This window comes from Misgurnus anguillicaudatus, chromosome 3 (assembly GCF_027580225.2).
Source record: "Misgurnus anguillicaudatus chromosome 3, ASM2758022v2, whole genome shotgun sequence".
NCBI classification, from domain to species: Eukaryota; Metazoa; Chordata; class Actinopteri; order Cypriniformes; family Cobitidae; genus Misgurnus; species Misgurnus anguillicaudatus.
In genome coordinates, this window is record NC_073339.2 from 39,160,484 (window position 1) to 39,178,693 (window position 18,210).

Sequence of the window (18,210 nt, forward strand, 5' to 3'; positions counted from 1 at the left end):
TGGATTATGTCATCACAAGGAATTTCAAAATACAAGTTCGGTAATTAAAACTTAATTAACCAAACGAGTATCAATAGCATATGGGACTGCGAGATTTATTAAATATGGAGTGTATATTAAATAACTAAGGGTTATGTTGATAATATAGCTTTATATCGGTTATTATATAAACAGTATGGAATACAACAACTTTGATACATGATGTAATATATGTAAAATAAACTAAATATATATTAAAAATTTATATCATCTATGTTTTAAGTCCTCATTTAATAAATTTCAATTATATACATTCCCTCTAATTATTTGCCTTTTGTTATATTTTTAATAAAGGCATGTTCTAATATTCAGAAATGCTAAACACTTTATTCATTTAAGCTGCTTAACAAATAAATAATACATTTTTATTTTATTAATTATAAATTATTATTATTGTTGTTGTAATTATTCACATTTTATCTCAGAGTTTAAACCACACCTTTATAAATATGGCAAGGCAAAAACTTCAAAATAAAAGTCAATACATTTTCAAAAAAAATTTAAACCTGATATAGTTGTTTATTAAAATCCCAATTTTGTGGGTCACAAAAATCAGTATTGGAGACGTATACCACAATGCTCCTTATTTTGGGGATATATAAGTGTTTTTAGATCTTACTTTGTGGAGCTTTATTAACTTTTTATACCAACAGTACAATGTGGGTATTGAATTAGTTTTAAATAATGGGGTTACAGAATCAGTCTAATATAATTTTCTCTTGCATTTTTATTGCTAAAAAGCTTTGACTTCTACAGTTACAACATTATTTTATTAGGAATATAATTATTACAAATATATAATAATAACATCATCATGAAATGATTGTCACAAGAAGGAAGTACATTTTCAGATTTTGATTGAAGTATATGAGGGCAAATGTTTTTTTTTCTTACAAAATAATGACTTTTAATAACTGTTTATAATAAACACTGCAATATTTCATAAAAAAAGAATTGTCAGTTTTGATATCTTTGAGACTTTAATGCAGCAAGTTGGAGTGTTTAGATCAGCCTGCTCTAAACACTCCAACACTAACTTGCTGCATTAAAGTCTGAGAAGGGGTCTCGAACAGGGGCGGCCAGTGACTTCTTTTTTGAGGGTACACAATGCGAAGCTCATCACAACATGTATGTAGCTTGTCATGTGTGTGGCTCTTCATTTCACAATATTTGTTTGCCGTGTCATGTAAACATATGTGCATCACGTTTCATTTCAAAATAAGTGCCTGCTGCAGACACTTCGAATGGGTTTATGATAAAGAGACACTCACGTTTGCCAGATACTTGCTTAGTCTCATGTGTAATCAGTGTCTTGCGAGTATTTTGTGAACATGAGAGTCTTTTTTATCATAAACCTTTTCGACACGTGTGCAGCAGGCACTCTGGTCTAGAGTTTGTGGGCATTTCCAGTGTGACTCTGCTTATCAAGACCTTCTCCAGCCACAATCATTCATGATCAAGAGTTTTGCATTAATTTAAGTGGGCACGATTATTACAGAAAGCGGACAGCTTATTGACATTTAAAGTTTTAACTTATTAATTGGAATACCAACCGAGTAATGTGTGGTTCAGACAGGCTATATCAAAACGTGTGTCCTTGTGCAAGAGTAAAGCAGGCTGTAATAAGCCCAAGGGCATCGGAAACCCAAGGCCCTGTGACCACCTCACTGTTCTTCATTAAGGCCATCGACAATCACCTCTATGAGTCAGCAAACATTAAGGTTATTGTATTGTATCCCGCTCATCTCCAAACACAGTGATTGTACAGTGCCAAGTGTGTATAAGTGTGTCTCAATCATAATTAAAAATCATTGCAGGGATCCACAATTTTTACTATATCTACATGCAATTTTTACGATCTAGGGGCTTATGATAGTAGTGCATGTATGTGTGAATTTTTATATGAAGCAACTTTTTCTTACAATGATTCTAAACGTTCTGAATATTGAATATATTAATTCATCTTTTGATCCTATGGTTGCTTTTTTTGTACAAGTTACAACCATCTTTAAAGCTGCAAGCAGCGATAAAAGGGCTCTCGAGTCGCACCCACGGCCACTGCCAGCCAATGGCTTTAGGAAAGCAGTGAACAGTGGGGGATATACATTTAACCATGGGTTCACACCAGCCGCGTTTGAGGCGTCAAATTTACGTCTGTCGCGTCTAGTTTGCCACTTGAACATTTTGCGTTTACTGGCTTCATTCGCGCGTGAAAGCTGTGCGTGAAATTCTAGTCATCGAGACATTCATGCGGAAATTTCGTGTCATGGGAGGGGCTTCTGCTAACCACGTCATTACTAGAGAAAGCTCCTGATTGGTTAACGCGACGCATTTTTCCGGCAAATTCGAATTCTGCGAATGAGGCGGAATCGCGTCTACCGCGCCGTGCTAAACGCTCATTCTCGCTGCGAGACCTCCAAGACGCGCGTCAACGCGTCTTCACATTGACTTCACATTGAAATCACTCCCGCTTGACGCCTCTACCGCGGCTGGTGTGAACGCAGCATTAGTGGGTTATTTTGATTAGCCACACCTCATATTGGCAGCAGGTGGCGCAAAAACTAAAACTGAATACTGCATATAAATGTCTTCAGTCCTAGAGTCTTATTAAGCATTAATTAGAGCTCAGATTATGGGGTGGTTCCCCAGACAGGGATTAACTTAAACCAGGACTAGGCCTTATGGTTTAATTAGAAAATGTAACTAGTTTTAAAGCAACACTATGTAGTTTTACCTTTAAATAATGTCTCTAAAATTATTTCAGTGATAGAACAACTTTTAACTGGACAAATTGTACTGTTGCTGCAACCTGAGCAGCCTCCTAGCTGTTACAAGCACACCCTGAAAGTGGCGGTGGAGGGTAGGAAACACAGCCCCGCCTCTCCCCCTGAATGCAGAAGAGTTTCTGATACCAGGTACCACTAATACCACTGTTGCGCTTTTCAACCACATGGGGGAGCTGTAAGTCATTTTTACATGGAAACTACATAGTGTTGCTTTAACTAACATGCCTTACTAAAAACACTACTTGTGTGCATTTTGAGGCAAAACAAGAGCACTGATGTATTTTAAGATATGTCAGTGCAAGTTGTTTTCAGTTTGGACAGCTCTTACATTTATTTTAGTCTAGGACTAGTCTAATCCCTGTCTGGGAAACTGCCCCTGTATGTTTAAAGTCGCCATAAAACGGAAGTATCAATTGCCTAATTTTCCCCTGTGGTGACGTGTATCCGAGTAAAACCTTCCTCTGAAATAAAATAAGGCAGGGCTGGATTTGAATTATTTGTCCATCGAGATCTGATTGGATCATTTGAAGTTGGGTCGTGTTGCTAATTGCTAATCGCAGCGATATTCTTTTTTTTGTCGAAGCGATATTCTCCCGGACCCCGCCCACCTGCCATACATTTGACCGGAAGTAAAGAGAGATCGTTTTTAGGAGGGTAGGAGATTTGCATTTTAGATTAAAGATTATGAGGGCACATGAATTTTTAAAAATTAATGAAGCTCACAGATAAATCATTTGTAAAAAAATACCACAATATTACAAAACAAATTACAGTTTTTTATTTTACTTTCATTGCGACTTTAAGCTAATGTAAAACATGCCTGTTCATTATGCCATAAGGTGGCGGTATGACTGTAACTGAATATTGCCATGTTGATGTGTTCAGACCAGGACTCTTGTCAATCATGTGAGGTGAGGCAGATTTGACATAATTAGTGTGAAACATGTCACTTTTTGTTGCCAGCTGGTGGCGCTATGGCTATATATGACTATTGACGTATATGTGTTCAGGTACTCTTTGTAGTGTCATGTCTGGAAAAAGCAGCATGTAGAGTCTAAAACTTAAATTTGCATAATAAAATTACATGAAGGACAGCAAATGAGACAGTTTATACTTTAATATTTACTATTGTTAACTATAATACAATGTAGTATTCTGTATAGTGTCATATGTTTTTAAAATGTGGAATGTTATTGGAAAAAGAAACACACATTTTGTTGGAGGAAGATGCAAGCATGAGAGAGAGAGAGAGAGAGAGAGAGAGAGAGAGAGAGAGAGAGAGAGAGAGAGAGAGAGAGTCAGTCGAGTTACATTCTGGTTGTAAGATGATCCCTCCTCCTGCTGACGGTGTAAGCGAGTACTCGAGACAGGAAGCTCTGGTGAGCACTGAATGCTAACAAGGGGGGAGAGTACATATGTCCACGGCGAGCGGAAAGGTGGGGGGTTCAACGGCGAGATATGAAGAAATACAATTAACCTGCAATGTGCCAACGTCAAATCCACGCCGATCATAACCATCCTCACCACCGATATCGTCCTCACCTCCACCGAACGCGCGACCACCTTCGTCCTTTTCCTCTCGAGTGAAATGTATCGGGACTGTACGGGATCCTTTTTCTGACAATGGAGATTGAGAATATCGTGGCCAACACCGTGCTGCTAAAGGCGAGGGAAGGTAAGGATATCGCGTTTTGACTTATAGGCACCTGGCGAGCGTCATGTCTCAATGAATCCAACATTAACTTTCACCACAGGGTTTTGCCTGTAACGTCACATAATGGCGTTAAAAAGTAATCAATTCATGTGTTAAACTGTAGGCCTTGCGGTTGTTTGTTATTTATTTAACTATAAATGGACGCGTCACAATCGCGCAACCGATACAGTGTTACAATTGTTAATGTATCGGTGGGCGCGGGAAATCAATCTGCGACTGTTTGCCGTGTATGTGTATTTGCAACATCTGTATACCATCTTTAGCTTTCATTTCTTACATATATATAGTCTTTTTGCATATTAAGTATAAATCGCCATAACGCACACATCCAGTGACAGACCCCTTATGGGGGTTAATATAAATTTCTTATGGATTTATGAAGGTAGTGTATACGCAGTGTATTACCCATTCCCGTTTCTTCACCTGAAAGTGAGGTTGAACAGCAGTTTTAGGCCGCAAGGTTGCCTATCTATCTGCGCACAAATCAAATGTGTGGACTACAGATACATTATAGAGGTTAGAAATGTGACAGAAATCTGCAGTTGTTCAGGTTTGCCCCTTGCTTGACCACAATAACGCATGCGATGATATCACACTGTGCTAAGATTTATTTCACAATAACAATATAAATCTGTTGCATTTTATCCCTGTAAGAGTGTGCAGTGAAATACTATATGAAATACTGTAAACTAACTAACTTGGTAAGGTGAAAATAGCTCTTGGTGTCCGAGTGTCCTGAGTGTCTTCGCTTCTGGTTTTGCTAGACTGGAGCAAGTAACAGGTTTTGCAGTTGCTTCCTTTGTCTGTTTAAATGGCAGAAATTGGTTGTTCTCAATTTAAGATCATTTCCCAAGGTTAGCTGAAACTGTTGTTGAACAAAACATAAAAAGTAAAATAATTGCATAAATTGACTGACTGTGTATTTTTAGCAGCTGATACTAAATATATGAATTGGTGCATCATTAATATTTAGCATTTGCTTTAGTTTAGTATTCTCACGACAGGTCTATTGATGATTAAATGTACAGAAATTAGTTTGCTTTGACTACTCAACCACACAGTTTTCCATACATTGAAGTCTACAACTAAGCCAAGTTTATACTTTACGCATCTGCCATTGGTGCACACGGCGAAAATGTCACTGCAGAGTTGGGTGTATTGGGTGCCCAATGTGCATGACGCTGTTCACACATCTGAAAATGACTGACTTAAACCCATATTAGTTACCTATTTTTACCCATCCCCCTAGCAGATGTGCCGGCACAAATAAACTAGGGCTGTGAATGTAATCGTTTTACAACGCTGATGTGAATGATTACTGCATCGATGCATAAAAACAAATAATCGATTAGTTATAAAGCACTGCACGTGCCTATCTCTCTCTCTCTCTCTTATGTGCAAGTCTCTCTCTTTCTCTCACGTGTGTAAATTAAGCACATTTTATATTTATGAACTTGGACCACTGTTGAAAGTTTTTTGGGATGTAAATCATTCAATCGACACATTTAAGATGCCACATTGCACCACATTGACACATGCCTTATCAAAGCAGAGAGAAACTAGAGCAGAGTTTTACCTGTGCAGATTTACCTGTGCACTAATATTAAAAATTGAGGATGCAACGCATTTTGATGCATCGTGATTCATTGAGATATTGGATCGAATCATTGACCTAGAAATAGGCTTTATGCCCAGCTGCACTACTTCCTGAACTTCAGCCAGCTCCTTGTTTCCTGTCTGCCATTATTGGACAAACTGATTAATCCAGGTGTTTCTGATTATTGTGTTGTGACTACTGAGGTCAGGCACACCTGGATTAATCAGTTTGTTTGTGACTACTGCGGTCAGGCACACCTGGATTAATCAGTTTGTCCAACAATGGCAGACAGGAAACAAGGAGCCGGCCGAAGTCCAGGAAGCAGTGCAGCTGGGCACAAAGCCTATTGGAATCGAATCGTAAGACCCGTTATGATTCACACCCCTAAAATAAACTTTATTTTTTGTGGGAAACAATGGATTATAATGAGTATTTTACAATTTTGCATTTGAAATGTTTTTTTAAGCTTACACTGCATTCAAAGCACACATTTTATCAGTAATTTTGTTCCCCTTAGAATCAAACAAACCTATAACCTTTCGCTGCTAACAATGTACTCAGTCAACTGAGGTGCACCAATGAATGATAACCGTATTTTTCGGTCTATAAGCCGCTTTTTTTCAGAACTTGGCTGGTGCTGCATCTTATAGTCAGGTGCGCCTTGTAAGTCAGTATGAATTCATTTTGACATTTATGAGGCAAGAGACAACATTACCGTCTACAACCGCGAGAGTCCCCTATATGCTGCTCCTGTATTTATGTAATTCAGTGGATTCAGTAATGTGGAATGACGAGTATGCGAACTTCACGCTAGTTGGCTTGTTCGGTTAATTTAGCCTATTCAATCTTTCAGGTAAGTTTTGTATGCTATACTTTATCGGTTAAATAACTGATAATATTACGTTACCATACAGATCTATTCAGCCTGCTGTTCTGTCTGCTATTGTATAGGTGAATAACTTGCCTTTCCAGATGTCTGTTCTTCGGCTTGGATTTTGTGAAATAATTTTCAAAATAAAAGCGACGTATAGTCCACTGCGACTTATATATGTTATTTCGTCTTAATGACGCATTTTTGAATGATCCGGAGCGGCTTATAGTCCGTAAAATACGTAATGTTAAATCTGCGCACACTGTTGAATGCGCAAGCCCTTTTTAAGTTGAATGAATTTTAATTTGCTGTCAATATTTTATTATTCAGGTAAACCCAACGACATTGGTTCTCTGTATCTTTATTGTTATAGTTGTGTGCATGCCGACTTTCTCTTCAATTTTGCATGATTTTTTAAATGTTTTCTTTATAGTTATTGATGTGAACGGCCTTTAAATCTTAAACTTAAAACTCCATCAGGGCTGCCTCAGAGATTTCCTGAATTTAGAAATGGAAATACAATATTTTTTTCTCTGCTTACCAATACGAGTACATTTTTCCTTGATTTTAGTTTTTGGGGGCTTGTGTTTGAATTTAAAAAGTGCTTTAAACAAAGTTTGGGCAGTTTTGTCATAAACGCATACATCTGGTTCCTCCCTCATGCACAGACTCGCAGGCAGCTGGGGATGGCTGGCAGAGCAGCAAATTTTAATATACTTCAGGTTGAATAAGCTTGGCAGCAGATTACAATCTCTTCCAGCTTCCACATTAAAGGGGAAGTTCACTCGAACATGCAAATTCTGTCATCAGTTACTCACCTTCATGTTTTCCCAATCATGTACGACTTTCATTCTTCCATGGAGCTCAGGATGGATTTCAAAAGACTTTTAGAGATGGAGTACATGATGCCAGAATTGTATTTTTTGATTGAAGTCTTTGAAGAGTACTGTTAGTGATTAAGTAAAGATGAAAAGCTAAAGAAAGAATTAGAAATAATTTATGATACAGCTGTTTTTAACATCCGTCTCAGGTGATCCAATCACAAATGGACAGGGTCCAAAATGTTTAGTGAAACCACATTTATAGGTAGTCAGACTCAGAAGTGCATTTGTAGTGTAATGCAACTTCTTATCTTAATCATTCATCAACGTTAATTTGGATAAGCCTATGAATGTACATGCACAAGATTTTGCAAAACTTTCCCGGTTTGCATTAACTCAACTTGCTGTGACACAGATTGTGTGATGCACCCACATCCAAAGTTCAGTTAAGTACTTGATTAAAATAACAAGGATCATTCCACTAAAAATGCGAAAGGATCACACAACACAATTCCATGTGTAAACAAGGTCTTTGTTTGCAGTGTTAAACCTGAATAAAATGCTTAATATGAAGGTCATATTTGTATTTATTGTTAAGCTCATAGGGTTATTTAAAGTAGCCAATAGTAAAACTATTCTGATGGTTATTAAAAGTAAACAGGTTTGACCTGGTCTGTGGGCTTGAACTGTAATGTTTGCTGAGATAATAACACACAAATGTTTCTTTGGATGAACTAACTGGGAATAAGTGAGTTGTGTGTCTTGATGGTATGTTCTGCAAAGCCCTTAAGACAAGGACATAAGCACATCTTTAGCAATGGGGGGAGCAAAGAATTCAGGGCTATGTGTATGTATATAAAATTCTGATTTCTGATTATGGGCGGACATGTCCCCCTCAATGTCTATTGTGGTTACGGTCCTTCCATAAGAAATTCACACATTTTTCATTTCGAGTCCTGCATAATATAAAGGGGAATCCTGGCTTAGTCCACTTTAAGGCAACTTTGGTTAACTTTTAAGAATCATTAAGATAAGAGCTAGGACTGGCTTTTCCGGTTTCTTTTCGATATGTGCTGTTTTGTTTGCATTTTATGAGGTGTATGTTTGACCTATAGATTCAACTTATGTTTATTCTTGTTATTTTACCTGGAGCAAGAACACCATAATCCACTTTGGGTTAAAAAAAGTTATAGCTCAGTGGTAGGACTTGTGTTAGCAGCGCAAATGGGATTCAACCCATACAACACTCATACTGGGAATGTATATCTGTCACTTTGGAAAAGCAGATATAATTATTATTAACCTTTTAAAACCTTGTTTTTAAAATTAAAGGAAGCACATGTTGATGCTTTTGACATATTGGTAAATGGTAATAATTTAGTTGTATCATTAACCTCATGTAATTCTTAAGATGAACAACGCCAAAGCAATTTTGTAATTTACACATTAGCATATTATGTTAAAGCTTTAACATGTTTATTACATTTATTTATTTATTTATTTGTGTGCATCTTCTGATATGTTTGCACAGACATTCGAAAATGATTGTCTATTATGATTGACTTTATTGCTCACCTTTTATTCCTAGTTGCTTGCTGTATTATCATCTGATAACTTCACTGTATTAAAACAGACATTTGTTGGGGTAAAAATGTACTGTTATTATTTGAGTAAACTTAACTTATAAAGTATGACATTGTAGCGACCTACAATTAAGACTGAAGAGACATTCACCAAGGAACTGTACCTTTAAGGAAGGGGTGGTAGATGATGACGAGTTCCGGTTTTCGGTTGTGTGTTGTTGTTTTGAAATCACTCGCTGTACTGTGTGATAGTAGTGTTGAAGTGGATAGTAAAGCTGACTCAACGCATCTCCGTCTCTTGTCTCCTCATTTACTACACTCCACATTGGTGACCCCGACGCTAGTTGAACACTATTGAATTATGTCACACAACGACGGTGGTGAAAACGCCGCGGCGCCGGCCGCTGCTAGCGGCGCGGCTAATGTCGGCGCTATCTACGCGGCCACCATTAAGTTACCGGACTTTTGGCAGCACAATCCACGGCCGTGGTTTCAGCACATCGAGGCACAGTTCCAGCTGAGAGGAATAACACAAGACGTTACCAAGTATTTCCATGTGGTAGCAGCCTTAGATGCCTCGACGACGGCTAGAGCTATGGCGCTGTTAGAGGCTCCGCCAGCTGACGGCAAGTACGACGCACTGAAAGCATTCCTGTTGAGCCTGTTTGAACTTTCGGAACTAGAAAAGGCAGACCGCCTGCTGTCCCTGAACGGCCTGGGTGACAACAAGCCATCTGAGTTAATGGAGCGGATGCTGGCGGTGCTGGGCGGGGCGGATCCCTCGTTCCTTTTCGCCCACATTTTCCTGCGGCAGCTTCCATCACCCGTGCGCACTGCGTTGGCTAGTTCCCCCCTCACTTCCTCCAAAGACTACCGAGCGCTGGCTGTGGAGGCGGACAGGATTTACCTCGCCAACCGGCAGCAGTTTGTCCATGCACTGCTGCCCGCCCAGCGCACGTCTGCCACGTCTGTTCCACCGTCGGAGGACGACCCAGACACTGCAGCTGCAGTGACGGCCCGCCGACACCGTGAGGACGGGTGGTGTTATTACCATTCCAGGTTTGGGGCCAAAGCTAAGCAGTGTCGTCAGCCTTGCAGTTTTGTAGCCCAGGGAAAAGCCAAGGCCGGCGCTCATTAGCAGCTATGAGCGCTGGCCGTGACTGCAAGCTGTTATTCATCATTGACACCTTGTCCGGCCGGCGGCTGCTGGTCGATTCGGGGGCTCAGCGCAGCATCCTGCCGGCGATGCCTGTGGACACCATAGCTGATGGAAATGGCCCCCCGATGGACGCTGCCAACGGCACACCCATTCGTACCTATGGCACAAGACATGTGGAAATGTGTTTCGGTGGGCGCCGTTTCGGCTGGGACTTTGTCATGGCCGCTGTGTCCACGCCGCTCCTGGGGGCGGATTTTCTCTGTGCGTATAGACTGTTGGTGGATGTTACAAACTGCCGCCTGATCGACGCCCTCTCTTTTGCTTCGTACCCCTGCACACTGGGAGGGACAGGGGCGCTTTGTCTGTCGAACACACTGGCCAACGGGGACATCTATCAACGCCTGCTCGCTGAGTTCCCTGACATCACCACACCCACGTTTTCATCGGCGGTGGCTAAGCATGGCGTGGAGCACTACATCACCACGGTGGGCCCCCCAGTCTACGCACGAGCCCGGCGCCTCGACTCTGCCAAGCTAGCCATCGCCAGGGAGGAGTTTGCCACCATGGAGCACCTCGGCATCGTGCGCCGCTCCAACAGCCCGTGGGCTTCCCCCCTGCACATGGTGACCAAGGCTGATGGCGGTTGGCGTCCCTGTGGAGATTTCCGTCGCCTGAACGATGCCACCACACCCGACCGGTACCCAGTGCCGCACATACAGGACTTCTCTGCCCATCTAGCCGGCGCCACCATTTTCTCAAAGGTGGACCTGGTGCGCGGTTACCACCAGGTGCCTGTCCACCCGCAGGATGTCCCCAAGACGGCAGTCATCACACCCTTTGGCCTTTTCGAATTCCTACGGATGCCTTTCGGCCTCAAGGGGGCTGCACAGACATTTCAGCGGCTCATGGACTCGGTGCTGCGAGATATGCCATTTATATTTGTTTACTTGGATGACATTCTCGTGGCCAGTGCATCCGCAGACGACCATCTGATGCATCTTCGGCAGCTGTTCGGCCGGCTCAGTGAGCATGGCCTCATTATCAACCCGGCCAAGTGCGAGTTTGGCCGGTCGTCCATCACTTTCCTTGGCCACCACGTCACCCCGCAAGGGGCAGTTCCCCTCCCTGCCAAGGTGGAGGCTGTCGCCAGTTTTCCACGCCCACGCACAGTGAAGTCCCTGCAGGAGTTCCTGGGCATGGTGAACTTCTACAACCGTTTCCTCCCCCGTGCTGCACAGCTCATGCGTCCATTTTACCACGCCTTGCGGGGTAGGAGACCGGCAGACATGTTGGATTGGTCCTCAGAGATGACTGATGCGTTTGATGGTGCTAAAGCTGCGCTGGCCAACGCTGCTCTGTTGGCGCACCCGTCTCCGACCGCCCCAGTTGCTCTTACTACGGATGCCTCTGATTATGCCGTGGGGGCTGTGTGTGAGCAGTGGGTGAGTGGAGCCTGGCAGCCGCTGGCATTTTTCAGCAGGAAGCTCCGGGACAACGAGATAAAGTACAGCACCTTCGACAGGGAGCTCCTGGGTCTTTTCCTCGCCACCCGTCATTTCCGTTTCCTGTTGGAGGGCCGGCGGTTCACGGCTTTCGTTGACCACAAGCCGCTGACGTTTGCTATGGCCAAGTCTTCGGAGCCATGGTCTGGTCGACAGCAGCGTCAGCTCTCGGCCATCTCGGAGTTTACCACTGACATTCAACACGTGGCTGGTAAAGACAATTTCGTCGCTGACTGCCTTTCCCGGGCAGGTGCTTGTTCCGTCCACTTGGGCCTCGACTATGCAGCCATGGCTGCGGATCAAACCGCTGACTCTGAGGTGCAAGCCTACAGGACGGCCCAGACAGCGCTGCTCATGGAAGATGTGATGTTTGACACGGCCAACGCTACACTCCTCTGCGACATCTCCACTGGCCAACCTCGCCCCATGGTACCTGCTGGCTGGAGGCATAAGGTTTTTGATGCCATCCATGGGCTTTCCCACCCGGGGGTGAAGGCCTCTACCAAGCTGGTGGGGGCAAAGTTTGTCTGGCCGGGCCTGCGGAGAGACGTCAGGGCCTGGGCTGCGGCCTGTGTGGCGTGCCAGCGTGCGAAGGTGACTCGTCATACCAAGGCTCCTTTGGCACCCTTCAAAGTACCAGAGAGACGTTTTGATCATGTGAATGTTGACCTGGTGGGCCCACTTCCCCCCTCCCGTGGTTACACCTACCTCCTCACCATGGTGGACAGGACCACCAGGTGGCCAGAAGTGGTTCCCCTGTCCTCCACTCCATCAGCGGAAGTGGCCCGTGCGTTCATTATGGCTTGGGTGGCCCGTTTCGGCACACCGTCAGACCTCTCCTCGGACCGGGGTCCGCAGTTCACATCGGAGCTTTGGTCGGCGGTCGCCGAGGTCCTGGGGGTAAAGGTCCACCGTACCACAGCCTATAACCCACAGAGCAACGGACTGTGCGAGCGGTTTCATCGTGACATGAAGGCCGCGCTCAGGGCCAGCCTTACGAGCGGTGACTGGGCTGACCGCCTCCCATGGGTCATGCTGGGCCTTCGCTCCGCCCCCAAGGAAGATCTTCAAGCCTCATCTGCCGAGCTGGTATACGGCCAGCCTTTGCGAGTTCCGGGGGAGTTTCTTCCAGATGCCACGGCCCCGTGGTCGGCGGCTTCACACCGGGTTGCGTCTCGGAACATTGCAGACGCTTTTGTCCCTATTCCGACGTCTCACCATGGCCTTCCCCGGTCCTACATGCCCAAGGATTTACCGTCATCCAAGTATGTGTTCATTCGCCATGATGGCCATCGGACCCCGCTGCAGCCCCCATACGATGGGCCTTTTCGTGTCCTGGTGGGGGGGTCTAAGAACTTTGTTGTGGATATGAGGGGCAGGCCTGAGCGGGTGGCTATTGACCGTCTCAAACCTGCTCATGTGGATATTGGCGAACCGCTTCAACTGGCCCTGCCTGTACTGTGTGATAGTAGTGTTGAAGTGGATAGTAAAGCTGACTCAACGCATCTCCGTCTCTTGTCTCCTCATTTACTACACTCCACAACATCTAAAAGGAAAACACCACAGTTTTTCAATATTTTACTATGTTCTTACCTCAACTTAAACAAATTAATACATACCTATCTTTTTTTAATGCATGCACTTAATCTTTGTACAGCGTGTCGTGAATGTGTTAGCATTTAGCCTAGCCCCATTCATTCCTTAGGATCCAAACAGGGATGAATTTAGAAGCCACCAAACACTTCCGTGTTTTCCCTATTTAAAGACTGTTACATAAGTAGTTACACAAGTAAATATGGTGGCACAAAATAAAACATTAACTGGATAAAAAATGAGAACTATATTTTATGGCGTAAGAGCACTTAGTTTGCAGCACTTCGACCTCGGGCGCAGTAATATTGACAGAAGTTTGAGCGAGAGGAGGAGTAGGCAGGAATAATGATGTTACTGTGCATTTTCCTTTAAGTTATGCAGTCACATGAACAGGTGGTTTAATCTGTTTACCAATTTAATCACCAATATCTGTCTCTTGTCCATGTCTATCCTTGTTGTTTCTCAAGTAGATTGTAGAGATGTTTTTCGTATATGATGGTTTGACTGGTTCAACAGCTTAATGTTTGCGTGTGTGTTTAGTAGTAGGTATGTATGTATGTTAGAGGCCAGTAGGAACATTACAGTATAGACACTACCATCAGACGCTGATCATCATAATTATCTTAATTAATCACAAAAACTTCAATTTAAATACATTTACTTACCTGTATATTTCTGGCTAAAATATATACGATTACTAGTAGTATGCATTATGTGAGTTGACTAGCAAGTTACATGCAATCAACATGTGTTAATGATCTTTATATAATCAAGCAATGAAACTGCACACTTTAGAGGCATAACATGAAACATGTTTGTACTGTTTTGTTTGAACAGTGCATTAATCTCATTTACTAACTGTTAAGAGTTTATAGAAAATATACACTCAGTTTTACATTACATTCATGCATTTGGCTTTATTCCAAGTGCATTTAAGTCATACATATTTTCAGTATGTGTGTCCTTTTGAATCAAACCCATGGGCTTTGCATTGCTGACGCTATTCCCTCCCAACTGAGCTACAGCATAGAGCTAATTTCTTTCTCAAAAGCACTTGTCGTATCAACTCAATACCTTGTAAACAAGTCTTGGAAGAGCACGCCAACTCCCAAAGCCAATGGGATTGGATGGTTTATAGTCATGTTGTCCGAAAGGCCTTTCACACTGAACTCGGTGAAGCGACACAAATGTGGGACTGATCATTCACCTCTCTCCCTAAAGTGTTTTGACTCCATTACAGCAATTTGGTGTCACTGAATTTACAGTATGTTCTGAAAGAAAATCTGTTTTAGGTTTTCAAGGGTGCCAGAAACGGTGGTGCAGCATTTTTGCCTCATGACAAGCTGTTTGCAATTACGTGTCAACAGGATCTAATTATTTACATTTATGCATGCATGTATTCAAAGCTTTTATCCGAAGCATTCATAAACCCCTGACCTTGCTATTGAGCTACTACAGAATGATCAGATTAATTTATACGTTACAGGTTTGATATGTCATGATCACTAGAAAGTTGTATAACAGAGTGAAATCATTTAAAGGAACTTGGAGACAAAAACATCTGGACAATTTCAGATTTTTCATATTTATGTTACTGTCTGCAGTGTATGAAAATTTCTGATCTCCTTATGTTGACCATATGTTGATTTTGTTGTATTTGTGTATTAAGCCTTTGTAAATGTGTAATGCTCATACATTTACAACAACTTAATGATCGCAGGTCAATGGTCTGCAAAGATCCTATCATGACATATAACTAAACTATGTAGTACTTAAATTATACCAACTATAAATAATATCTTAACTTTATAAAAGTTGGGCTGTTGTTTAGTTATTCAGATTATGTATCACTAAATGACCACGTGTAACAAAACCTGACAAAAAAGGGGATATCTCTTATAAAAGTGTATTATTTGAGAATTTAATATTATCTGGATAACAATAACATTATTAAAAACCCAATTTTTTATTGTATTTATTTAAAATAATATTCCAAAAATGCATTTTGCAATAATAACAATTAGAGAAATTAGCCAAGGGTGATGTGATAAAAAAATGTTACATTATAATGATATAAAATTATGATAAAAAAATACATTAGCTCTTTGCTTTCCTATGCACATTGTCAGGAAATAAGATAATTGTATTTAATAAGGTAAAATAATTTGAGTCCAGCTGTCTTAATTATTAAAACCATGAATTAACTGGTGGCAAATACAAAAAAACACAGCACATGTGCATTATGGACTGTTCAGACTTGCTTAATAGCCTCTTTTACACAGTAATTTCGGTAAATGACCATGAATTTACCAGAATGAATGAATTTACCAGTAAATAAAAAATGTGCTGTTCACACATGCAGTGACGTTTAGTCTTTTTCCCAGTAACTGTGGGTTTACACCAGATGCAAGTTCAACGATTTTCACGAGTAGGTTACATACAAAGTCAATGCAAAGATGCGATCAGATGCGTCCTCGAGTGGGGCGATGCGAATGATGCAATATGGGCGGCGCGTTTGCCGTGAAAACACGCGCTATTCGCCTTAAACGCGTCTTCGCCCAAGTTGAAAATATTCAACTCGTGCGAAAAAAAATTTGCATGACATAAAGTTAAATCCCGCAAGTAATCTAGAGCAAGCAACGTGATGCGATTGCACTCTTCGCGTTTGGTGTAAACCCACAGTAAGACATCATTCACACATCAGTATCAAAATCCTGGTAAACTCGAAGATAAAGCGGAAGTTACCTGTAGTGCGCGGTGAGCTCAGTGTTGTATTCGTAAACAATAGTGGGTTATGACTTCATATCCATGGTCCGAATTTTGACCCTGATGGTCACGAAGTTGCTCGTGACCAAACAACATTGCATTAGGCGACTTCAAATGGAACCTGCGTCTTAAACAACAGTACTGTTTGCAAATTAGGCTTCACAAAGGGTGTGCTAAGGACGTCTGCAATTCGGCAAATAGATGATAAGCTGTTTTAAACAACTTTGGTGAAGAAGTGTGGACGTTAACTTCAGGTGTGATCGATTTTTAAGCAGCGTGTGTGTGGAAACGTCCGTAAACAGTGCGAGGGTAAACGCATCATCTGTGTCAAAACGTTATGATTGGCCCGAAGCTGTCAGTGCGCTCTGACGTCGTCTGTTCTAAATGCGGGTAATCTTTATTTATTGTTCACACATAGTGCTTACAGGTAAATTACTGATAATTTACAACATCTTTTACTGGTAAAATGGCAGCACTGATTTACCAGAAATGTTCTCTTCACACATCTTTTAACTGCAATTTACCATTAAATTACCAGTAAAAACTTTATGTGTGAAAGGGACTAATGTGTGAATGGAGACATGTTGTGGTCGACGATTTTACAAGATCTTCGGAGCAATGACCACAGTGAATTTCTGTCTAAAAGCTCAAAGCCCTTTTAGGTTGTCTATGTGTTTAAAGGTAGAGCTGCCTATGCAGAACAATTCACACCTCCACCACATGTTTTTTAAGATAATCATTGACATTTTATTGCTCTCTTGCACACTTGCTATTTTACAAAGACACAGGATGTCTGCTAGACGGAGCTCACTGAAAAAAATGATTCATTGAATTTAATCAATTTTTTTAAGGTAAGTGGTTGCAATCAATTTATTTAGGCTACATTCAAACAAAAGTTTTATATTTTATTTTATGTTACTAATCTTTTTTGTTCAAATGTATAGCCTAAATAAATTGATTGCAACCACTTACCTTAAAAAAATTTATTAAATTCAATGAATATTTTTTTTCAGTGTATCTGTCAAAGCCTCTCTTGCAGTTAAACAATCATCAAAACACTTAGAAACTTTTAAATGAACAATATATGAATTATAAACAATAAAAATCTCTAGTGCAGACATTAACACTGGAATAACTTTCTTTAACTTCCTTTTTTGTCATAGGAGGAGGTGGGAAGCGGAATGGACGGAGCAAGAAATGGAAGGAGATGCTGAAACTGCCACATATCAGTCAGTGTGAGGAGCTGAGACGCACCATTGGTAAGAAGAATGTGTTCAAGACCATTCAGAAATTAGTTGGGAATAAGCTATTAAAAATGTCCAATGCCACAGAATTGACCTTTTGTTTAAATTTGTATTCAGACGTTCAATGAATCAGTTAAACATGGAGACTAGAAGAAATTGGCTTTGAATCGTTTCAGCATCAACGTCGCAATGTGCGCTTCTGCAAAAGTTAGAACATCCAGTACATTTATTTCAAAACTATTTCAGATGCCTTTGCCAGATGAAAACAGTGTCAAGCGACAGAGGGAAATCACAAAATTCTCTAAAAAAAAAAGTATGAGCTATCCACCTGTTTCTTGACGTAAATGTGGGCGCCGCCATTTTTGAGCTTTCTTGTTTATGACTTCCGGTGAGCCACTAAAGCTAATGGTAGTCTATTGCGAAGGACACAAGTGTGCCGTTTTGACTGTCTGCTTAATGTTTATTATGAAATCCAAGAAGACCGATATAATTTGTGCAGTTAGGGGTTGCCATAATAGCTAATACAAACGCAGTA

The 18,210-nt window shown here is 41.5% G+C and overlaps 1 protein-coding gene across 2 annotated transcripts in view; it reads left to right on the forward strand.

Annotated features, from left to right (window-relative positions):
* The first annotated feature begins 4,151 nt into the window (after positions 1–4,151).
* Positions 4,152–18,210, forward strand: part of grk4 (G protein-coupled receptor kinase 4) — a 36,996-nt gene continuing 22,937 nt past the window's right edge. For both annotated transcript variants that reach the window (XM_055205867.2, XM_055205866.2), the window contains exons 1-2: positions 4,152–4,500; positions 17,595–17,690. In XM_055205867.2, the coding sequence (XP_055061842.1) occupies positions 4,449–4,500; positions 17,595–17,690 (148 nt within the window). In that variant the 5' untranslated portion in view covers positions 4,152–4,448. The remainder of the gene's footprint in view (positions 4,501–17,594; positions 17,691–18,210) is intronic.